The following is a 24,619-nucleotide window of genomic DNA, read 5'->3' on the forward strand; positions in this document are numbered from 1 at the left end:
ACTTTCTTTGAAAATAATAATATAATATTATTATTACTAGATTTTAACCTACCATACACCGTAGGCATATAATTTTATATTTATGTTGTATCTATTTGTTAAATATTGGATGTTTTGTAAATAGAGAAATAACTAAATTTTCCGATTGTTGTGCGAATAAATATTTATATTATTTTTTTAATCTGCAATACACTTCATAACCATTTGTTTGTTATATTTAGTTTGTTTTGTTTAGTGTTTGAAATTCTATTTTGATTTTTAGTTATTATAACAAAAAATAAGGGATCTAAATACATAATAAGTAATTTATATGTTGTGATTAAGTCACATTTTTCGAATGATTTAATTATTTTATATAATCTTAGTTAAATTAACTTGATTTTATGTCAAATATTCTAATATTAGTAGTGTTGATAAATAATTAAATGAAGATTTAATCCGTATTAACACAAATTTAATAATATTTTATTAATTCCAACATGTTCTTTTTATAACTCATCTACTATATAACCACATTATATAGTATTTTAAACTCTTTAATTTTACATATTCGTAATAATTAAATTTTTTACTAAGTTTATATATGTTAATTATAATATTTAAATAAATGTCAATCGAAGTTTTTCTTACGTTAATAATCAAATCTCACAGGTTTTGGAATACAAAATGGAAATCAAATTGTTGTTTTCTTTGTTTGCGAATGATTCAAATATAGAATATCTTCAAACATAACAGAATATGTGATTAAATATATGATAGTTCCTATTTCTATATTGATTATTGTTATTTCTTTAGTTGGAATGAAATTTAAAATATTTAGGAAACAAAATCTGTAGTAATATTAGTTTTGGAATTTTTTTAGGGGTTAATGTTGTAAATAATTTTTTAAATAAACAAAAGTAAAAAGATATCAAAAATACTTCAAAAATGTTAATATAGATGAATATAGATGATTAGAGCCGTGACAAAATCTTTGTATAAATAAAGGCAATGGTCTTCGGCCCCATCTATTATTCACAAAATCAGGTCCCAACAACATTTATTCTAAAGGTTTGGAGATTTTTCTTTTCCTGTCAAAGAAAGGTTTATGTACATTGTATTTGAGTATTTTTCATCATTATTAGTTCTGTTTATTTTTTTATTTGTGGTAAAAAAAATGTATATAGTGAAAAGAGCCACAATTGTTTTTTAAATCGCCTATGGCCCATAAAAGTTTATGAAAGACTCTTGATTTATTATGGTCTTCTCATCACGAGTAACGAGTAACGAGTAACGAGTTAACGACCCATGCTAGGTAATATATAGGCTGCGTCGAGTCTAAAAATTATTATGACCAAAAGATTCGTTATAACTTAAAAAACAAGCAAAAGCACAACAGTAAGATTCTTATTTCTAAGTGTACACACATTCATAAACACGGCATAAACAACTTTTAAATTACACACATTTACACTTCAAATCATAAGTTAAAAAACACAAGCATCCCACACATTCTCACAACGGAAACATAACTCTCATGTTCGTTGTGACCAAAAAAGACTCTTTAGCAAGCAAAAGCGGTCTCCGGTTCCAAATGTGAGGTTTCATCATCATGGTCTTCTTTAGAGATCGCAAGAGTCTTTCGAGTTTCATGCCGCCTTGATGATCCTTTTGCTCTGTTCCCTTCTTTTGTGTTCCTCCGTCCTAGTTTTGGCGACTTTGCTCGAGTTGGAGGAGGCTGTGTATGTACACCGTTTTAGGTATAAACATAATGCAAGGTTTACACTAGAAATGGTTTTTAAGTTTAGGGGTAATTTCTCTTTATGTGAATGTTGTAGTGAAATTGTAGACAACCTTGTGTGTTACCTTCTTAAGTTCAACCTTTGGAGGAGGCCCTTCGTGATAAAAGTTTGGCATTGGGTTTGCTTTGAACCTCAAACTTTTTCTTAATTTCCTTAAGGCTGCTTCGCTTTCTTCCTTTATATTTGAGTTCCACGCATACAAAGAGAGGGAAAAGAATATGTCAGAATTCAACATATGTGATAAATGAATTTTATTAAAAGCCTAGCATAAAGGAAAACATGGTACCTTGTTCCTTGCTTCACTTTGCGTTTTCTCAGCCTCCATGGCTTGGTGTTTCTCCTCCAGTTTTGTATAGAACTTAAGAACATAAACCAATGAGAAAAGTCAATACACAATCTAGCAAAACCTCCCAAGAGTGGAAAGGGTAATTTTTTTTTTTTTTTTTTTTTTTTTTTTTTGAACAAACAGAGTGGATAAAGAAAAAGAAATGTCACCTCCTTCCGCTTCTCGGCACGCTCAGTGGATCGAAACGAAGGAGCTGCCGTGACAATATTTCTTGATTTAGCAGACTTTGCACCCGACGTAGCGCTATCAACAATAGTCAAGACTTGATATTATCACATATTCCAAAGAGAAATGAGTAGAAAATTGTAAATTAAAAAGAAATATATTTTAATGAGAAAGAAACATACTATGAAGCAACAGAGCAAGAATCTTCCTCATCTGAAAGCTTCTTGTTTTTTGGCTGCAATGGTTTCCTAGTTACCTACAGTTGCAAGTAAATACTTAGGCGTTACGGTTAGACAAAGCAAATACATTTAAGAGAATACAGTATGTTATTATAGCATAAACTCTAACATTTGTGGCCTGATTTTTTACTTTACTATGCCCATCCGGAAACTTTTTCAACCCAGCTGATTCAAGAGATTCACTCGTAAACGAACGTGTAGATGAAGCACGCTTCTCAGTCTCTAAAGAAAACGGCTGTGGAACGGTGTTCCTTGTTTTGCTACTCCCACGAACTGACTTTGAAGCATTCTTAGCAGGTAAAAGTGACTTAGTGACAACCTTGGACTCGAAATCATCTCCTGTCGGCTTACCAACGGGGATCTCACTAGTACACTCTTTAACATCATACTCGTTCGCTTCGATGTTCTCTTCTGTATATCGAAGCTCTGTATGTACATTAGTATCATCGCGTGATACTGAATCTAAGAGAGGCTCAGAAACATTTTCTTGGTTTGGATTACACGAATCACCATTCGCATAGACCACCACACCATCTGGTTCCTTGTCCATACAGATATCTGCCACAACACAAGTCAACTATATAAGTAAAAAAAGATAATCATATTACACAAAACCTATGTGAAACCAACACAAACTTACTTTGCAAGCGCGTTTACGACACAATTCAATATTATGGTATCTTTGGTCTATCACAAGAAAAGATACTATACTATGCCTCCTTATATAAATCACAGACTAAGACAACTCAAGTTCCTTACTAGTATAATAACTTAAGTATACTTAGTTACAAATGATGATGACCAAGAATTCAACTAACCATATAAATTATTCTCCTAAAAGCATTAGGCGCTAACCAAATGTAGGGACATCAAAGACGAATACAGCTTGTTGATTAAAGGAAAGTAATATATAGTATTCTAAGCATAATCAAACGTATCTAATTAACCTATATAATAATAATAATATATAGTCAAGTATCAATTTCTCTAAAAAGATAATTTAAACAGTACACACGGCCAAATCTTTTTGCATTAGACAAACCCATAAGAAAAAAAATCTTTTTTTTTGCATAGTCAAGAATCAACAAAGAAAAGACACTTTGTTAAACGCATAAATCATCATGGTTTTGGACCAACATAAAACTTTAAGACTTTTCTTTGTTAATATTTTCCATAATGACACGACTAAATTTCAGTCAAGCGAAACAAGAACTTGATAAACAAATTTTACAAATAAGAAACTCAAAATTTTAGTTGTTTAACAACCGATACTTCTTGCATTCAAACAAAAATGAACATGCAGCTAAAAAATTCTCAATTACTCTATGAATTAGGAACTATATGATCATCAATCGCAATCAAGAAAACTCTATAATCTCAAACCAAGTTTCGAAGCTGCAACAAAGAACGATCAAACATAGATGATATCGAAGTAGAAGATTAGAATTTCTTACCCATTTTTCTTGTGATAGACGAGAGAAATTGTAACCGCTCTCCTTTTTTTCTTTGTTTTCTTGTTCTCCTCTCTCTCTCTCTCTCTCTCTTCTGTGTGTTGTAATGAGAATGATGATACTATTACCATTTATGTTGGCGTGTGTGTTTTATACCATCTTCTTCCTCGTCGGTGCTAACGCCGTTACTAGACACCGTTACTTATTAGTGCTTCACTAATTAATATTTTGTTAATTAGGTATTTAGGTTTACTCGAGATTAACTTTTATATACTTTCTTTTGGTTTTAAATTTTTATAGTCTTGCTACTTTTGTTTATTTATTTTTATCAATTATATGTTCGATTGGTTAATAAAAACAAGAAATAGCATACTTGTTCATGTCTAGCATCTTTTCAATGATTGTTGAACTATTTTGATTAGCCAACTCCAATAATAACGTTTCAGTTCATTTTTACCTACTTTAATATTGGGGAATTGACAAACGTCAAAGTATGTAAAGAAAAAACTGATATTTTTTTTTACTATTGAAAGCGTTACAAACAATGATTAAAATCGTATATTTTTTAAAAAAATATTTGAGATTTTGATCCTCAATTTCATTGTAAAATTTCTAACCACAGATCATCATAATTAAGTTACACAAATCCTACAACGTTTGAGTTCAATTCATAATAAATTCAATCCGGTTAACCTTATCAAAGACTTGTGACCAAAGTTTGTAGTGTAAGATGAAAATAGAGTCAGTACTAGACCACGTAAACTCATTTGAGTTTGAGAGGTTAAACATGTGTTCATGTAAAATCGATTCATGATCTTTTCAAGTCCTCACCAACATTAGCAATAACAAAATCACTAAACTACAAAGATTTGGTTCCTAATCGTAATATTTTAATACCTTTCAGCTAGTGTGGGACAAGTTTTTTCCGGCAATTATGCAAATTTCCTTTTATATATCTGTGAATTGTGAACTACAATTGAATATAATCAGACAATCATTATGACCGCACAAAGAGACAAGATATCAGACAATTATTTCCAAAGTCCAATTTATAATTTTGGCTACAAACTATAGCATTTTTGTGCAAGTAGTCAAAAGAACATCTGTTTTGTTTACTTACACACCCATACAAAATTCATCACTGCCATTGGTTGATTACTTAGCAAGTTTTAAAATATTAAAATTGTATCTACTACTATCTTCAGTCATACCAAAGCCCATAATTACAACATGGTTCAACGGAAGCATCATTTATTTAACCATTAAAGTAAAAAACACATTTTAACACAAATGATATTATATAAAAAAACGTGATTTTGTGGACTTGGCAAGGAATCCATAAATTAAACAAAAATAAAGTAAATTGATTATAGAAAAGACATAACATCCTTATTGCCATTGCATCCTCACTGATTTAGATTATCCCACACCTAAACTCTTATTGAAAAACACATTGCACCATCCTTGTTTAATATTTAAATTTTTAAGATAAGCATCTCATTATTGTTTGTATCCCTGACATGCCCTTGTTGCAAGTAAGGGTCAAAATCGAATCAGTGATAGGTTTAAGGGTGAGATAGGGAACTTGAAAAAGAAGACGTGGGATGATTGAGCTGTGTGTGATAGAGGTTATGCGCTGAGTGGAGTAAAAGAAAGACTCTCCAACAAATAAGTGGGTCGGTCCCATTTGTCTGTAAGCTAAACCATAATAATAATAATAATTCTCTAAAGATGGTTACAGAAAAACAATAAATAATTTCATAATTATATGATATTTTTATATTTCTGGGAGATGTATATAGACGTCGCAGTTGTAGCTAAGGTAATTTAAAAAAATAATCCGTATTATGGGTTCGGTGTAGGTTTTGATGTTAAAATATGACCACAATTAGTCCATTACAAACAGATTCCGAGGACAGAAGAAAAATACTAACATAGTGTTGATATTAGCATTAGTCATGTCTTCTAAACATAAATTTTATTGTTAAATGTTTTACAAACCAAAATAACTCATTGAGTCCATGTAAATAAGATTTTATGTCATCATTAATACGTGGTAGAACACAAAATAATTCATTGAGTCAATGTTGACCAAAATAACGTTTCTTGTGTGGCAAACACGGTTGTGGTGGCCGAAGAAGTCGTGGTCACAACCATTAGAGACTAGTGACAAACATTACTCATATTAAGTCTATGACTATGTGTCTGTGTATGCCTATCTTCCACTATACTTTCAAAACTATATGATTTAAAATATAATATGTTGTACTTGTTACATTTATATATTAACACAAAATTGTTTGTAAGTAGAAAAAACATTCCTTGTTCTTTGGTTGAGAGCATAAACTAGGATTTATTAATTATTCCTTTTTTATGTTTTTTAGAAATTTACAACTTTTCCTTAACGCATAGCAAAAATGGAACCGTATTTTCGGATGATGATGATCTGCATGCATTTAAAAATATTTTTATCCAACTTTTTCTATAAACAACTTTTTTATTAGATAAACAAAATGCTTTATCTTATTAAATAACAAACAAGTTTATTTTATTATATAAAGTTTGATGACAAAATTACTAATTAACGAGATCGTCACACGTGTCAATTGTATTATTCAGATGTTGACACATGTCAAATATATATATATATATATATATATATATATATTTTTTTTTTAAACGTAGTAGGACAACTTAATTATATCTACAGAATTTTACATGTTTATATTGTAAAAAAAATATTTTCTAAATCAAAAAAGAAAACTAACAAAATCAATATATTTCCATTGTTTGCTAATTATATTATACAATTAACGAGATCGTGACACGTGTCAATTGTATCATTCAGATGTTGACACATGTCAATTTTTTTTTTTTATAAACATAGTAGGACAACTTAATTATATCTACATAGTTTTACATGTTTATATTTAAAAAAAAAATATTTTCTAAATCAAAAAGGAAAACTAACAAAATCAATATATTTCCATTGTTTGCCTACTATATTATACGTGTGTTCTTGATAAAATTTGACATGTGTAATCAAAAACTTAATTTTTTAAGCATGTATATTAATCAATAAATAATGAATAACAAAGTTAAAAAGAATAACATAAGTTTTTAACATAATTTTAGTCAGATATTAATTGTATTTATCGTTGTAATATAAAATTTTATTATAAGTAAGTATAGAAAAACTTGAAAGAATAATAAACTTAAAAAGAAAAAATTTCAATACATGATGTGTATTACTATAGTTTTGCATGTTTTATTTTAAAGATTTTAATGCATGTAGTAGTATGAAAAACCTAAAAATAATAGAAAAATTGAGTTTGTAGGAAAGATATTTTGGTTAATTAATGAGATTTGACAAAAGTATTACTTATAAAATTATGACATATAGAAGAATAATATGTAGGATATTTTTGGATTTCCAAAAACTTTGTGGATGTTAACTGATTTTTTTACTGATTATTTTTTTGTTAAATTTAAAATACTAACCAATATACATATTATCTCATACGATGCTCATATTATTTTTTATTAAAATTTTAACTCTAATCCATGAAGAAGTGAATTATGGTTTTACGATGAAATAGATAGTAATGTGATTACTAAACTGAATGTCTAACGATGAAATTTATTTAAGTTTAAATTTTTTTTTCAAATATTAATATGTATCATCTTAAAAAATTATTTAAAAATAGGGAGATTTTCAAAAATATCACTTTTACTATGTCACTTTTAAAAAATACCCTATAATGTTATCTATTTTCAAAAATATGTCTTTTCTATGTATAAAACAACTAAATTCTAGGCCCTAAATTATAAATACTAAATTTTAATCCCTCAAAACTATATCCTAAATGTAAAAGAGAGAATCCAAACCTTAAAAAAATGCCAAAAATTAATTTAACATGTTGTAATTGTGTAAAAGAGTGTAAAAATAAAAATGTTCAAAAAAAAAGTAATTTTGAAAAGGGGTATACCAAAAAAGGTATTTCTAACAAATTCTCTTAAGAATATTAGTAATATTTTTTTACATTTGATTTTATAATTTCAACACATGTACTTTTGTAATGCATATGTTAAAACATAACATAATTCGAAATAAATTATAATTTATAGGAAGAAATCTTCAGTTATTTGATGAGAATGTCTCTATGTTTTTATTTTATAAATTTCACCCATTTAAAATTGATTATGACATGAGGTAAAATTAGTACTTCTGAGATAACAACATAACAAATACATTTTAAATAGTGTTGATTCAGTTTTTGTTGTGAATTGTATTTTGTTAATTTTTATTTGTATTTATGATTCTTACTAAGATACAGATTTGATATAATGTATTAATTGTGTCTGATATAAAATATTTAGTTATAGGCACTAAGTTGAAATGTAAAATTAAACTTAAAATATGGTTTATTATGATGGTATATATATTTAAATGGTACTTCCAGTCCTATAAAAATTTTAAGGTAAAAACACAAAGATTTTGTTATATAAAGTTGGGTTTTGAAACTTAGTCATTAACAAGATTTTGATTTTTAACATGTGTTAAGTTATCAATCTGAGATTTTGACATGTGTAAATATTTAATAGGAAGAATTTGATTACCACAAAAGAAAATATTTTGTTTTAAAAATATTAATAAAGTAAAAAGATTAATTATAAAAAAATTCAGAATTTAGAAAAAATACAATTTTTTTTTAAATAGTTATAAGGAGATTATATATATATATTTCATAAAACTCGAAATTATAATATTATTTAGTTATTTTAAATTTTAAGTGATTAATTATTTAAAAAATAGAAAAAAGAATTAAGGAAAAGATACCTTTAATTATTAATTCTAATTTTTGTACTCACTTCTATACAATCAAAGATCGCCTTGTATTTAAATAATTTATTCAAAAACATTGCTTTCAACTTTGTTTAATTGGGAATATATTTTAATGGAAGGTAAATTTTTCTTATTTTCTTAAACCAAAATTTTCTACTACTTTCTCTTTTTTTTTTCCGTAGGGAATAGGTAAGATTAATATGTTGACCAAAAAAAAGATTAATATAAAAGTCTTCTTTTTCTAATACTGTATTTTAAAATTTATTGTAGTATTTTTAGATTGTTTTAATTTATATTTTAATCTTTGAATGATTTGGGATTTATATATTAACATGCTTATAATTTTTTATTGTTTCTTTAATTATGCCAAATTAATTTTCTGTCAATTTCTCAACCTTGATTGGTTGGTCATAAACCCTTTTTTTTTTGCAAACATAATTGTTACCATTATTCATTCAATCCCAAAGGGAGATAATGAATAGAAGCTCATCAACCTAATGAATTGTTAAAATAGGCTAATCAAACACAAGCATACAACAAACATAGATAGATAGATTGGAAAAAAATAAATCGTTGTTGATAGATCCATAAGAGCTCAAAGACTCTGACACCCTGGTTTGCGGAAATGTTTAAAAGAATTTATTTAGCCACATACGTCACCAAAATGCACTTATTTTTTTCAGTCAAGGGTCTTAAGAGAACTTCATGATGGGTGACCTTTCTCGAAGTGATTGTCGAAATTATGCGAGTGAGGACAAAACACAAGAAATCATTTGTTGATTTGTAAGGTTGGTAATCAAGTTTTTAAAGACTTCCAGACGTAACAAACCGGCCATCGAATATGGGTTGGTCCACAAGCCGGGAATAGATGTAGGGCCCACTTGGGAAGGTGGTCCCATGGACTGAGAGTAGACATGGGCTCACTAAACAATGTGGCGGTTGAAACGTTACAGAGACAGAGGCTACATCATGGTGTGTCAAAGACACTTCCATGAAAACATTGAGAAATTTAGCATTAGTTACTATCAAAATATTTTGAGACGATTGAAAAAGGTTTTGACGTTTATTGGTCGTCAGAGCAAGCTATTTTGAGATAGCAAAAATACGTGAACATTTTCTCTCTACAAAGGATAAGGGAAGAGCCGAGGTTCTCTCTATGGTGGAGAAGGTTGGACACAAGGTTAACTACCCAACAGAGGAAGGTGGAGGAGTTTGGACGCAAGGTTATCTCTCCAAGGGAGGAAGACGGAGCCAAAGTTCTCTCCATGATGGAGAAATTTGGACGCAAGGTTCTCTCCATAAGGGATGAGGGCGGGGCCGAGGTTTTTTCCATGGCGGTCATACATTATTGTGATGATACATCATTGATTTGTATATTATGTTATCAATAAACATATTAAGCCAACTATTTTACTTTCAATTTGGCATAGTTACTATCACAAATACATTGGGAAATTTAACATTAGTTACTATCAAAAGAATTTTTGTGAAGTTAAAAAATTGTTTTTACTTTCATTGGTTGTAGGAACAAGCCATTTTGAGATAGCAAAAAGATGTGAACATATTTTCTCCACATAGGAAGAGGACAAAGCTGAGGTTTGGCTGATGTGAACATATCTTCTCCCTATGGTAGAGAAGGTTGGCTGATGTGTGTGGTTTTTCACTTCAAAACTTTTATCTTAAAAAGACCACACAACTGCTGAAAGTGCACAACTAATCGGTAGTAGTATTTAAGGATCGATCCCACAGAGAGAGAGTCGATGTTTAGAGAATCCGTCGGAAGAGATGTAAGGCTAGGACTCAATAAAATGAGATTTTTGGTTGTAATGGTTGTAGCAAGCAAATAAACGTAAATAAAAGTGCAAGTAAAAATAATAAAACAAGCGTTGGGCATCAAGGGGAATCGCAGGGGTTCAATGATCTATCTATCTAGGAAAGTTTAGGGTTAGTTTGTTTATCTAAAACTCGGACTACGAAACGCTAATGAACCGTTAACTTAAAGTTCTCAAGCTAATCGTCTAAGATTACTACAATTTGTTATTCAACTGTCGCAGGCAACGACTCATAGATCAAATTATTTAAAATAGGTTCGATTATAATCCGTGGAATTCCATAGGTAAGGGGTATGTGCTTCCTATGTCTCCCCACACATCTAAGCTAGGTCAAGCACACATGCAAGCTTTTGGCAAAACACACACACTTTAGATCATAGTTAGTTCATGAGGCTAACTTAAAGCATTAAGCAAATACTTAGAATTAAAGCATAGAATAAACAGATTTAAATCTAACAAACCCTAAAAATTGCCACCTAAACTAAGATCATCTCCCCCCTTTGATTGATCCCTTTAAACCCAACTAGAAAACTACTCTAGCATGTTTAAGGGAATCATCAAAGCTAGGTTTAAACAATTTATAAACATAAAAGAATAAATAGAGAAAAGGGTTTTAGATATTACTTCAATGATTGTCAAACAAAGTTGTAGGATCTTCTTCCTTTAGAAACAAAGTAACAAAGAAAATATAATAGAAAGAGTTTGGTGAACTTCAAAGCTTCAAAAGATGGAACGAGAGAGGGCTCTGGTCGTCGGCTCCTAGGGGCTGCTTTGAGGCACTTTGAAGGCACCCTCTAAACCCTAGGGCTTAGAAGAGTATTTATAGGGTTCTCTCTAGGTTTAGGGTTTTGTAAGGGTAGAAACGTCTTCTCTTGATAAGTGCATGGCAAGGGTGGCGTAGGAAGCTTCTAGAATGGTGGTGAAGACTTGGACTCGGCCGCCGTGGTGGTAGCTGGTCAGGCCTTCAATGAAAGCCCATTGGCTTGATGGCTTTTCTTAGGTCGGTTTAAGGTATGTCTCGGTAAATTGGGCATAACTTCCGAAAGAATGAATGGATTGACTTGATTCCACTTCGAGGAGAAAGATGAGTCTCTCAGATTTCTATAGACACTAAGTACGTCGAAATGTGAGTTCTAGAAGTTTTTCAAACGTTGCCCGTACTGTAAAGCTCTGAAACTTTCCTAAAACGTATTTTCCTTGCCTTTTGGTCATTTTTGCTAAAAAACCTGTAAAACCTTCTTGAAACCTAAAATACTTGATAATAGACATTAAAGCCTTGAAATCATATCAAACTCATCCTAAATGCATACTAAAACTATAGCTAAAATGAGTAAAATAATGATGTTATCAACTCCCCCAGACTTAGTCTTTGCTTGTCCTCACGCAAATAATCAAACTAAATCATGGAAAAGAGGTTTTGAAAAATGAGAATTCACTTATCTTTGGGGATATTTTCTTTGCACTCTTTTTCGCCTTGACATTAGGAACTTCCATTTGTAATCCACTATGAGAATCATCAACCCTCCTTGATCCCACAATTCTTTAGAGTTTCCAGAATCTCCATTGTCATCTCTTTACATTGATTAAGCAATAATAAAAAGTGAAATCTTACCAAAGGAAAATCGATCAATGCCTTTCAGACTCTCTTCAAGACAAGACTTTCTTCATATGATTCCTTTCCTCTCCTTTTTCTCACTTCTTTTTTTTTTCTTTTTTTTTTTTAATCAAAGGCGTAGGCGAAAACTGGGGTCATCGGTAATTTACCTACCTCTCGCTTCCAAGCTTTGTGTGATCATTTGACTCAAGAGTAGAATAATGAGGTCACAGGTAATTTACCTACCTCTCTAAACTGATCAAAATCATCTCATCTTTTATTCTCTCTTTTTTTTTTTTTTTTTTTTTTATAGTATTGTTTGGAAGAGAGAGGGGAACATAATCTTTGAAGAAGTGCAATGTCTTGTGTGTCTTGAATGTAGAGATCTAGTCCAATGTATACCAATTCCCACGGCTTGATAATTAAGTCCGGTTTAGGTCCTATAAAAGTTAGAGACAACGTTAGATCATCTGAATATCCATCGAATAGGGACTTGGGGATTGTTGAGTCGGCTCACAGTCTTTCCAAACTTTGGTTCTGTTGTCAAGCATAATCAAGAGTCATAAGAGTGTTAATCCAAATCACATAAACCATTAGAATAAGATTATAATCCCCTATTAGTTTTGACTCAATACAAAAAAATGTGACTCGATAAAATGTCAAAATTATTGATGTAAAAAGTGGAAAAAGGTTTCAAGTCAACAAAATAGAAAGTAGCATTAGTATAGGATGGAACATCCTTCCCCCCAGACTTAAATCACACCGTCCTCGGTGGGAAAAAGAAAAATATGAGGATTAAAAATCATAAGGAAAAGTGTAGGGTTTAAGAACAATGTCACCTTGATGGAATAATGTTGTGTTGACTCTTAGATGTTTTATGGTTGCCCAAAAATTGTCTAGATGTCGGCTGTGGAATGAAAATTTGGTGACTAACCGTTTGTACTTCCTATGGTTGCTTGTCATCGAGTTTGAACTAGGCTAAGTTCATTCGAATTGTGTTTGATATATCTCTAAATGCATCCTCCTTGAAACAAAAACCTAAAACCATCAATAATAGTGATAAAACAAAAATAACAAAAACATACCTAAGTAAAAGAATGGTGATGGTAGGTGGTGAGGATGGCGGTGGTTCGGAGTTGTCTCTCAGTACACGGATGAATGGTCGCGGACATAAGCAGCAGGTACGGTGGTGCGGTACATGGGACATGGTACGCGGTACACGGTGCAGGACATGGCATCGGCTATGGCTGGTATGGCTAGTGGGATATCTCGGCATCAATCACATGAGGATTGTGATGATCCGTCGCCTTCGGCTTGCATTGGTCAGGTTGAACATGGCCGGTCAGTAGGTGGTGCTTGCCACTAGACATAGTTGTGCATTGCCAATCCATGGTACTTCTACTTTCTTTTCTTTTTTGTGTTTTTTTTTTATAACCTGAAACTTAAAATGTAAAAATATCAATAGTAAAAGAAAATAAATCCTAAAAATAAATACTTACTAGCTTGGGTTGCCTCCTAAGAAGCGCTCTTGTTTAACGTCGTTGGCTCGACTCTGGCTTGCTTTCTCAAGCAGGGTGAGGAGAGTGGGTTGTCCTTAGACAAGCTCTATTGGATCTTCCTCCATCAAAGTTATCATGTGGCTCCTTAGTATACTCTTATTCTCTCGTTTCGGCAATCCTGTTTGCGGTTGGCAGCTCCGCTTCTTCCTTTCCTAGACCTTCTAGGTCTCGTGGTGGTGGAGCATAGAGTGTGGTAATAGAAAAATAATCCTGGGTAAGGTTTGCTTCTCCTTCTTCTCGAGAGTGCTTAAGTGAGTTGGGGTTGAAACTTTGTAACTTGTATCCCACGGATTCTACTTCAAGTTCTTTGGCTCCTAAGGTTGCTTCTCCTTGTTCGTGATCTTGTAAAGGAGGAATAGGGTTACCTTGTGGTTTGTTGTCCACGAAATCTCCTTGTTTTGAAGTAAAAGAAAATTTTCCTTTTTCTATAAGGAAACATGAATGTTTTCCTATTTCGAATAGGGTTTCCTTTTCTTCTCCTTCTTCCCCATCGAATCGAGCTTCTTCCTCCTTGAGTCCAGCAACACGTGAGGTAAGGTCTTCAATTCTAGCAGCAAGGTCATGGTTCTTCTCCTTTATTTCCAATTCAATCTCCTTAAGTAACTTATGGCTCTCCTTCGTTAATGTAAACTTTTCGGATATGACTTCTCCAAAACGTTTTTGTTCATAACCGAGCCCAAAAATCTTCCCCCCAGCTTCATATGCTCGGTTCTCAAGATTCTGCACACGCCTCCTTGTATCTAATTCCTTGTTGAATAAAACTCCATGCTTGGACTCGTGGTTTCTTTCTAAGTTCGAAACTTCATTACCCAAGTCTCTAATGCTGACAGCATTGTCTTGAGCACTCCTTAGATGTCTCTCCTGTTCTTCTTCAAGTTGATGAAATCTTCTCTCCATGGTTGCAGCATCTTTAGATCTTTGATCCTCTATGCTTCTAACTCTAACAACAATGTCATCGATTTTTCTTGAAAGATTGGAATCGATTTTGTCAAGCTTCTCACGCAGCATCTTCATAGTCTCATCTTGAAGATCAGCTAATTGACTTATTAGGTCCAACATCTTCTCTTCTTCAGCTCTTTGTTGAGTAGACATATAAAAATTGTCTTGATAGGCTTGGTGTGGGAATCGAATTAAATAGGGCTCTCAGCGTGGATAGGGGCGGTTTAAATTGGTATCGGGCCTCCTTGGATAAGGTCTTTGCAAACGACTTGGACGGTGACTTGGGACAGGTTTCCAATCTTCATAAACTTCAAATGATGCTGGAGATGGTCGGATTCTAGGGTTACCTCGGTAGAAAGCTTCCTCTTGGTGTTGAAATTGTCAAAAATTGTAGTTTTCGGGAATTTATTCATTAGGGATCTGATATGTCATGCAACAGTAGAAGTCTTTGACTTCTTCTTGTCCATCTTCTTTAGTAGATGATAGATCATAAGACTCATCATTCTCTCTTGGAAAATCTTCATATTCTATAGCTCTCTCCTTGAAATAAGCTTCTTCTTCATCGGTTGGGTAATCTTTTTCTCTAGTCCACTCCTTGGACTTGTTAGGATCGGTTGGGTCATCATGTGAGACTCCATATCCTTCTTCAGCATCAGCAGGGTGATAGACTTGATCATATCTCCAGTTGTTGCGTTCGTCCGGGTTGTTGAATAAGGTTTGTAAGGCTTCAACCTTCCACTCTAAACGGCTCTCGATGGTGTCAATGGTGTAACCCATATTGATAATCTTGGTTTGGTCATCATCAATATACTCCGTGTTGTTTAAGACTTGATTGTTGACAACATTGATTTGTTCCTCTAAGCGTGTAATGTCCTTGGTGATAGTCTCGAGTTTAGCTCCAAACTCAATGCTCATCTTGTCCAACTTAGCATTTAGAACTTTATCAGCCTCCTCTTGACTTGATATAAGTTCATCCATCATCTTCATGAGCTTGTCTTCATTGTAAGAGCTCCTTGAAGTGATTGGTTTGCGAGTGTCATAGAAAAAGTTTTCATTGACATCGACTTGCATGACTTCTTGCGGATCAAGGTGTTGGTCCGTTGCAAACCATGGCACGTCCGTGTGGTACGGCGTGTAAGAATGGTCAGCTTGGCAGTAAGCTGGTCCCATAGGTGCTCGGCCTCCAGATGGTCGAGTGAAAGAACTGCGACAAGGTCGCCTAAGTGTTGGTACAATGCTTGGCCGAGAGTGACCAATGCTTGTACCTTGCAGCGAGTGGGCTTGCGGACCGGATAGGTCTCCGTCCGTGGCTTGGTAGCGTGACATAAGCTCGGCTATTGTGAGATTCTCAAAATCTCCTGGGAGAGCGTCGAGGTTCATCCTCAAGGTCTCCTGAAACAATGAAAAACAAAAAGAAAAATTAAACAGCAAGGTGTCCTAGACGTTACTCTAGTTCCTAGACTCTTGTAAACAACAATCTCTCCCCGACAACGGCGCCAAAAAGCTTTGATGTGTGTGGTTTTTATCTTCAAATCATTTACCTTAAAAAGACCACACAACTGCTGAAAGTGCACAGCTAATCGGTAGTAGTTTTTAAGAATCAATCCCACAGAGAGAGAGTTGATGTTTAGAGAATACGTCAGAAGAGATGTAAGGCTAGGACTCAATAAAATGGGGGTTTTGGTTGTAATGGTTGTAGCAAACAAATAAATGTAAATAAAAGTGCTAGTAAAAATAATAAAACAAGCGTTGGGCATCAAGAGGAATCGCAGGGGTTCAATGATCTATCTATCTAGGAAAGTTTAGGGTTAGTTTGTTTATCTAAAACTCGGACTACGAAACGCTAATGAACCGTTAACTTAAAGTTCTCAAGCTAACCGTCTAAGATCACTACAATTCGTTACTCAACTGTCGCAGGCAACGGCTCATAGATCAAAGCATTTAAAACAGGTTCGATTATAATCCGTGGAATTCCTTAGGTAAGGGGTATGTGCTTCCTATGTCTCCCACACATCTAAGCTAGGTCAAGCACACATGCAAGCTTTTGGCAAAGCACACACACTTTAGATCATAGTTAGTTCATGAGGCTAACTTAAAGCATTAAGCAAAGACTTAGAATTAAAGCATAGAATAAACAGATTTAAATCTAACAAACCCTAAAAATTGCCACCTAAACTAAGATCATCTCCCCCCTTTGATTTATCCCTTTAAACCCAACTAGAAAACTACTCTAGCATGTTTAAGGGAATCATCAAAGCTAGGTTTAAACAATTCATAAACATAAAAGAATAAATAGAGAAAAGGGTTTTAGATATTACTTCAATGATTGTCAAACAAAGTTGTAGGATCTTCTTCTTTTAGAAACAAAGTAATAAAGAAAATAGAATAGAAAGAGTTCGGTGAACTTCAAAGCTTCCTCAAAAAATGGAACGAGAGAGGGCTCTGGTCGTGGCTGCTTCTCTGGTCGTCGGCTCCTAGGGGCTGCTTTGAGGTACTTTGAAGGCACCCTCTAAACCCTAGGGCTTAGAAGAGTATTTATAGGGTTCTGTCTAGGTTTAGGGTTTTGTAAGGGTAGAAACGTCTTCTCTTGATAAGTGCATGGCAAGGGCGGCGTAGGAAACTTCTAGAATGGTGGTGAAGACTTGGACTGGGCCGCCGTGGTGGTAGCTGGTCAGGCCTTCAATAAAAGCCCATTGGCTTGATGGTTCTTCTTAGGTCGGTTTAAGGTACGTCTCGGTAAATTGGGCATAACTTCCGGATGAATGAATGGATTGACTTGATTCTACTTCAAGGAGAAAGATGACTCTCTCAGATTTCTATAGAAACCAAGTACGTCGAAATTTGAATTCTGGAAGTTTTTCAAACGTTGCCCGTACTGTAAAGCTCTGAAACTTTCCTAAAACGTATTTTTCTTGCCTTTTGGTCCTTTTTGCTCAAAAACCTGTAAAACCTTCTTGAAACCTAAAATACTTGATAATAGACATTAAAGCCTTGAAATCATATCAAACTCATCCTAAATGCATACTAAAACTATAGCTAAAATGGGTAAAATAATGATGTTATCATTGGCCACAAAGTTATCTCCCCAAAGGAGGATGGTGGAGAAGATTGGATGCAAGGATATCTTTCGAAGGGAGAATGGCGGAGCCAATTTTTGTTTTTTTTTTAAACCACAAAATAGGAAAACTAAAAATAATAAACACTTGACTAGCTAAGTTATCGTAGTACAAACTTGACGAAACCATTGAGATTAACCAGCCATAAACCACCTGTGTTTATATGATGTGAAGGTGTGTCCGCTCACTAATCCGCAAAACACACCAGGTCCAAACGCTATCGTGACTGCTATCCAACTCAACATAGGCTCTTCTGATTCTAACGTAGACTCATCCTGTTGACGCGGTGTAGGAACGGAGACATGTTTTTCTCCACAAATTTCTTCGAGGCCATAGAGTCTAGGGTTACCTGTGAACGAAGAACAGTTTTGACTTCCGAACTGTGTGCTCCGTGGCACCAATCCCTGTAGATGATTGTGGGAGTAGTTGATGGTGGAGAGAAACGAGAGTTTTCCGAGTCCTCGAGGAATTTCACCTGAAAAGTTATTTCGTGATAGATCTAATGTCTCGAGCTTTGTAATATTTGCCAATGATGGTGGGATATTGCCTGTGAATGCGTTCCCTAACAAGTTGAGAAGACGCAACTCGCTCAATAGACCAATAGATCCAGGGATATGTCCAGAGAATCTGTTTCCAGAAAAATCAATAGCTTTGAAGGCTTTAAAGATTTGAACAAAATCCATGTCTACTCCTTAATACACCAACTCAATCGAATCTTTGTAATTATTTTTTCTATCCCCCATATAGTTCGATCCTGGTATACATATATTTCTTTTATAATCGAGTGTGCGGATAGGTCGACTCCACACGGATGACATTTCAGTCCAGTTGGCAAAATAGTCTTGTGGTAACGATCCACCGAAGTTGTTGTTGGATATGTCCATGATCCTCAAGCTTGGAAACCCTAAATAGGCAGAGGGGTTATAGAGTGGACCATATAATGTATTTGACCGGAGCACAAGAACTGTTAGGTGTTGTAGAGATCCCAACCAAAATGGAAACGTGTCTTTGATCTTGTTTCCTCTCACCTTTAGAAATTCCATCACCTCGCAATTGATCAAAGATTTTGGAAGTTTCCCCACAAAATTGTTGAGGCTGACATCAAGTGATCACAACTGTGAGCCATCCATGCATAAATCTGGCATAAACCCACTTAGACTGTTGTTTCGCAGATTTAACGTACGGAAATCAGTGGAATTCTTCAAGCATTGTGTAATTGAGGCATTGAGATGGTTGTTGGAAAAATCTAAGAAAGAAAAATATTTGAAGTTGCAAATCCATTTGGGAATTGGTCCTTGGAGTGAATTTGAACTAAGGTCCCAATCTCTTTCTAATGATCCATCACCAAGTTCCACAGATTTTCCAAAGCTGGTGAAAGAATTATAAGAAACATCCACCGAGTTCAACTTAGACGAACTCCATATACAATGAGGTACTTCACCGTTCAACTTGTTGTAGGAAAGATCAAGGGAACTGAGGTTTACTAATCTAGATATTGATCTAGGGACCGGTCCTCCAAAATTGTTGTGGCTAAGATCTAAATATTCTATATTGACTAATTTAAATATTGATCTAGGGACTTTTCCTCCCAGGTTGTTGTGGTTAAGATATAAACGGTCGAGGTTGACTAATTTTGATATAGAACTAGGGACTTGTCCTACGAAATTGTTGTGGCTAAGATCTAAAATTTTGAGATTAACAAATTTAGATATAGATTGTGGGATTAGCCCATCAAAGTTGTTGTAGCTAACATCGAAGTTTGTCAACTTAGATGAGGAAGAGGTGTTCCCAAAATCAATAGCTCCCTCGAATTGGTTTTCACTTAAACCAATATCGACTAACGAAGGAATCGTGAGCAAGGATGAGGGAAAAGGTCCGAAAAATGAGTTATTATACACCCACAATCGCTCTAAATTGTGGAGTCCACTTAGGTCCGAAGAAATCGAGGATTTGAAGTGATTGAAGGAGAGGTCTATAATGGACAAGGTGGTTAAGTTGGCTAATACTCTAATCCCACCAGTGAATTGATTTTCACGGAGATGCAATTCAGAAAGTTCCGTTAAGTTGGCAAACGAAGTTGGAATATTACCTCTGAGATCATTAACAGAAAGATCCATGTACTCTAGTTGGTTTAGGTTACCGACTGAAGCCGGTAATTCACCTACTAATTGGTTACAAGAAAGATCAAGATGCTTGAGATGAGAAAGATTCGCAATGGAAGAAGGAATATCTCCTTGGCGAAATGAAAGATCTAGCTCACGAAGATGTTGGAGTTTAAAAAGACCACTGCTAGGATTCAAAGAGGTGTTGGCAGTTTCTGAAATGAGATTAAGTGATATCACCTCTCCTTATGTAGCATCACACGTGGACCCTCCCAAGAGCAACAGTCTGCACTCTTGTTCCACAAAACTGTTGTTACATGACCGTTGTCGGTAGAATGGATCATGAACTCTTTTTTTAGCTCCAAAAGAGCATCTCTTTGGTCGTTGCGGCACAAGGACCGTGTAGGAGAAGCGAGAGTGTTTGGTAAGGAGAGAAGGAAAAAGAAGAATAGATGGTAATAATAATACCAAGAAAGCGATCAGATTGGCTTCTAATCATCGCCTCTCAATATTTGTTATTAATTTTGCGACAAATATCATTTGTTTGTTGAAAGGTATGTGATGAAACTGTCTGGCTTACACACTATTCTTTATATAAGAACATTCATTATATCATGATTCTATTTAATTCAAAGGGGCCAAGGAAGATTTACTATGATGTCATACATTTTAGGTAATATTATCAGAATCATATAAATTTTTTTTTTATTACTATCATATTTTGGATATTTTTAATATATCTACAACATGTACTTGTTTTATGTTACAAAAAAACGTAATTACACATTGTCACTTCAGAAATCGCTGAGGTGAATTAAATAATTCAGCCGTAACACGTTATAGAGATAATGACGGCGGAGTTACAGTATGCTGCGGTTGATTTATGGAAAAACATTTGAGTTATGAGCGGATAGCTGACTTACAACATAACTCAGTCAAGAATTACGGTTGAATTAATGAAATATGGTTGAGTTATAAGCATAACTCAGCCGCCCTTTCCAGTGAAACCTCAATAAGAAGTATATACAGTAGTAAAATCACTTTCATTGGTCATTTCTTAGGATGTTTTTAAATTTAAAAAATAAAAGAAATGAAAAATAAACTTAAAATAGAGGTATCTTTATATTTAATGGGATGTCTCTAGGGAGACACTTTAGACCTTTAAAATTGAAAGTGTCACTAAAATGTTAAATTTAATGTTAAGACTCTCATCAGGTTTATGGATGAAGATGGTCTAAGAGACAGAGACGTGTGCAGTGTGCTCATATGTTGTTAACGCACCTATGTGTCGTGGTTAGACAAATATACAAAACAAATGATAGAAAAATAAGACACACTTGTGTTCAGGTATAATGTCGTGAGAAATAGGTTTATAATTAAATAAGGTTATGAGGATAACAAAGAGCAAAGCCAATCGTCAAAGTTTATATTCTTTCCTAGTAAGTCGTATGTGAAGTGTGAACAATAACTTTGTGCCCGACAAAGACTTTTGGATTCCCAAATCCCAAACTTTCTTACACTTCTTTAACCGATGGAAGACTTTTGCAGTTTTCTCCTCACGATATCTGTTTTCTTCCTCCTAATTAATAACTTACATTATTGATTATACGAAATCATATTTATATTTGTAAAATAAATATATGCATTGAATCAACTTAAACATGATTTATAGAGATTTTGTTCAAGCTTGATAACTGAGAAGCGTAGACAATCACATGAACCATATTATAGAATGATGATTGATGAGACCACTACAACTTACAACACCGAGAATGTTTATTAAAACCAGAAATAGAAAACTGCCAGTGATAACTTGACGAATAAGTTACCGGAGTACAAATTGACTAAACCTTTAAAAGATAAGATTAACCAGCTATAAACCACTCGTGCTTGTATGAAGTGAAGATGTGTCCAGTCACTAATCCACAAAAGACAGCAGGTCCAAATACTATGGCGGCTACTTTCCAATTCAGCACTGGCTCATCCGGGTCGGACGTCAAAGATTCCTCGGGCTGATGCGTTGTAGAAACAGGGACATGGTTTTTTGCACAGTTTTCTTCGAAGCCATATAATCCTGGATTATCCATGAATCAAGAACAATTTTGACTTCCAAATTGTGGGCTATGTGGAACCAATCCTTGAAGATGATTGTGGGACAAGTTGATGTATGACAAAAACGAGAGCTTGCCAAGACCACGAGGAATCTCACTTGACAAGTTATTTCGTGATAGGTCCAATATCTCAAGCTTTGTGATATTCGCCAAGGATGGTGGGAAGTTGCATGTGAATGTATTGCCTGACAAGTTGAGAAGGTGCAGTTCGCTCATTAGACCAATGGATGCAGGGATATGTCCCGAAAACCGATTTCCAGAAAAGTCGATGGCTTTCAAGTTTAGATAAATCCGATCAAAATTCGTGTCTACTCCTTTGCACACCAAATCGATCGATTCAGAATCTTCTATATATCCAAACTCTGGGATGTCGAAACCATTCCACACCGATGACATTACTGTCCAGTTGGAAAAATAGTCTTGTGGCAATATTCCAACGAAGTTGTTATTGGATATGTCAATGATCTGCAGATTCGTATACCCTATATGGTAGAAGGGTTATAGACGGGACCATAAAATGCATTTGATCCGAGCATGAGAACATTTAAGTTCGGAAGAGATCCCAACCAAAAAGGAAACGTGTCCTTGATCTTGTTTCCTTTCACATTCAGAAATTCCATCCATATGCAATTGATCAAAGATTTTGGAAGTTTTCCCACCAAATTGTTAAGGCTGACATCGAGTGAGCCTAACTCAGAGGCATTTAAATCTGGTAGAAATCCACTTAAACTGTTGTTTCTGAGAGTTAACTTTTGAAGATTAGTGAAATTCTTCAAACATTGAGGAATGGAACCAGAAAAATGGTTGTTGGACAAATCCAATTTAGTTAAATTTCTGAACTTGCATATCCACTGGGGAAATTTTTCTTGGAATAAATTTGACCCAAGATCCAACTCTACTAGGGCTCCATCAATAACTTCCACTGGTTTACCAAAACTGTTGAACGAATTATGAGAAAGCTTTACAGAGGAGGTACTTGACCTTCAAATTTATTGTAGGAAAGATCAATGGAAATGAGATTTAATTTGGATATTAAACTAGGGACTGTACCATTGAAATTGTTATGGCTAAGATCTAAAGTATTGAGATTGTGTAGTTTCCATATAGATTCTGGAACTACCCCATCAAAATTGTTGTCGCTAATAGTTAAAACTTCAAGCTTAGATGATGAAGAGGTATTCCCGAAATCAAGATTTCCCTCGAATTGGTTTTCATCTAAAGCAATCTCTACTAACGAAGAAATCTTGAGCAAGAATGAGGGAAACGAGGATTTGAAGTGATTTGAGTTGAGGTCTATGTAGGTCAAGCCGGTTAAATTGGCTAATACAACTTCTATATCCCCACCAGTGAATTCATTTTCATAGAGGTGCAATATAAAAAGCTTGGTTAAGTTAGCAAATGAAGTAGGAATAGTACCTCTTATATAATTACACGAAAGATCCATGTATCTTAGTTGGTTTAGGTTACCAATTGAAGCTGGAACTTCACCTACTAACTTACTTCCAGAAAGATTAAGATATGTGAGATGAGAAAGATTTCCAATGGAAGATAGAACTTCACCTACTAACTCATTTCCAGAAAGATCAAGATATGTGAGATGAGAAAGATTTATAATGGAAGAAGGAACTTCACCTACTAATTGGTTACGAGAAAGATCAAGAGATGTGAGATGGGAAAGATTTCCAATGGAAGAAGAGATCTTCCCTTGAAGATTGGAAGATGAAATACCTAGGCTACGAAGATGTTGGAGTTTAAATACACCACTGCTAGTTTTCAAAGAGGTGTTGACAGTAACATCCGAGTAATAGAGAGATAATGATATCACATCTCCCAAAATATCATCACAAGTGACACCACGCCAAGAGCAGCAGTGAACGCTCTTGTTCCATGAAGTTGTTGGTATACCGAACTCTTTTTGTACCTCCAAGAGAACATCTCTTTGGTCGTGGCGGAACAAGGACAGTGTGAAAGAAGAAAATGTAGTAATACCAAGAAAACAATAGAAAAAATAGACGGTAAGAATACCAAGAAAGCAATAAGATTGGTTTTGTATCATTCTAAATTTTGGAGACAAATACGATTTTTTTTGTTTGTTTTTTTTGTGTTGTTAAATTGGTATGTGATAGATATGTATTGGTTACGCACTTATCTTTATAATAGAACACATCATTCATAAGGACGTTGACTTGGCAACTCTTCTTATAAATTAATCGGGTCATGTGGCTAAGACGGAGTCAACGAACCCTTTTTTCCTTTTAGTGAAGAACTTTCTTAGCACCCATTAATGTGTTTGACGAAACGTCTCAGTCACAGATGATGTATTCCCATCCATTCTTGAGGCTTTGGAATTTATTGAGGATGTTGAGTGGATAATTATTTTATCATTATACACACAATTCTCTTGTGCGTCTTTGCAGACAATTCTTTGGGATGATTTTGAGAGCATCATGTATTTAGAAGACTAAAAAAAAATTTGTTAAAAGAAGACTAAAATTAACCTCTCAGTTTTTTCCTTTCTTCTTATAGCATTTTTGTAAT

General features: G+C 34.1%; 1 protein-coding gene and 2 pseudogenes across 8 annotated transcripts; all 3 read right to left on the reverse strand.

Annotated features, from left to right (window-relative positions):
* Window positions 1–1,368: 1,368 nt before the first annotated feature.
* Window positions 1,369–4,328, reverse strand: LOC104766213 (protein WVD2-like 3). 8 transcript variants are annotated; one of them, XM_087500438.1, is made up of 7 exons: window positions 3,986–4,328; window positions 2,641–3,089; window positions 2,475–2,548; window positions 2,277–2,370; window positions 2,068–2,139; window positions 1,846–1,956; window positions 1,369–1,717 (listed from the first exon to the last, which is right to left on the reverse strand). In XM_087500438.1, exons 1-7 carry the CDS (start codon window positions 3,987–3,989, stop codon window positions 1,544–1,546), a joined length of 978 nt encoding a protein of 325 aa, XP_087356564.1. In that variant the 5' UTR covers window positions 3,990–4,328; the 3' UTR covers window positions 1,369–1,543. The 8 variants fall into 8 exon arrangements, with proteins under 8 accessions (XP_087356564.1, XP_019096135.1, XP_087356566.1 ...); XM_019240590.2 differs by having other exon boundaries at window positions 1,834–1,956; XM_087500440.1 differs by having other exon boundaries at window positions 2,662–3,089; window positions 3,986–4,299.
* Window positions 4,329–18,002: 13,674 nt separating this feature from the next.
* LOC104767778 (receptor-like protein 37 pseudogene) lies at window positions 18,003–20,408 on the reverse strand (annotated as a pseudogene).
* A 1,207-nt stretch (window positions 20,409–21,615) lies between these two features.
* On the reverse strand, window positions 21,616–24,185 carry LOC104767779 (receptor-like protein 38 pseudogene; annotated as a pseudogene).
* Window positions 24,186–24,619: the final 434 nt, after the last annotated feature.

The sequence above is a fragment of the Camelina sativa genome, chromosome 19, assembly GCF_030686135.1.
Source record: "Camelina sativa cultivar CO46 ecotype springtype chromosome 19, ASM3068613v1".
In the NCBI taxonomy this organism is placed as follows: domain Eukaryota; kingdom Viridiplantae; phylum Streptophyta; class Magnoliopsida; order Brassicales; family Brassicaceae; genus Camelina; species Camelina sativa.

Excerpts from the sequence above, each read along its gene's own strand:
- LOC104766213 (XM_019240590.2), bottom strand. Across the intron at positions 2,549-2,640 it reads TAAAAAATCAGGCCACAAAT|GTAACTAGGAAACCATTGCA; the intron begins GTTAGAGTTTAT and ends TTGCAACTGTAG. Across the intron at positions 2,371-2,474 it reads TCTTGCTCTGTTGCTTCATA|CGCTACGTCGGGTGCAAAGT; the intron begins GTATGTTTCTTT and ends TATTGTTGATAG.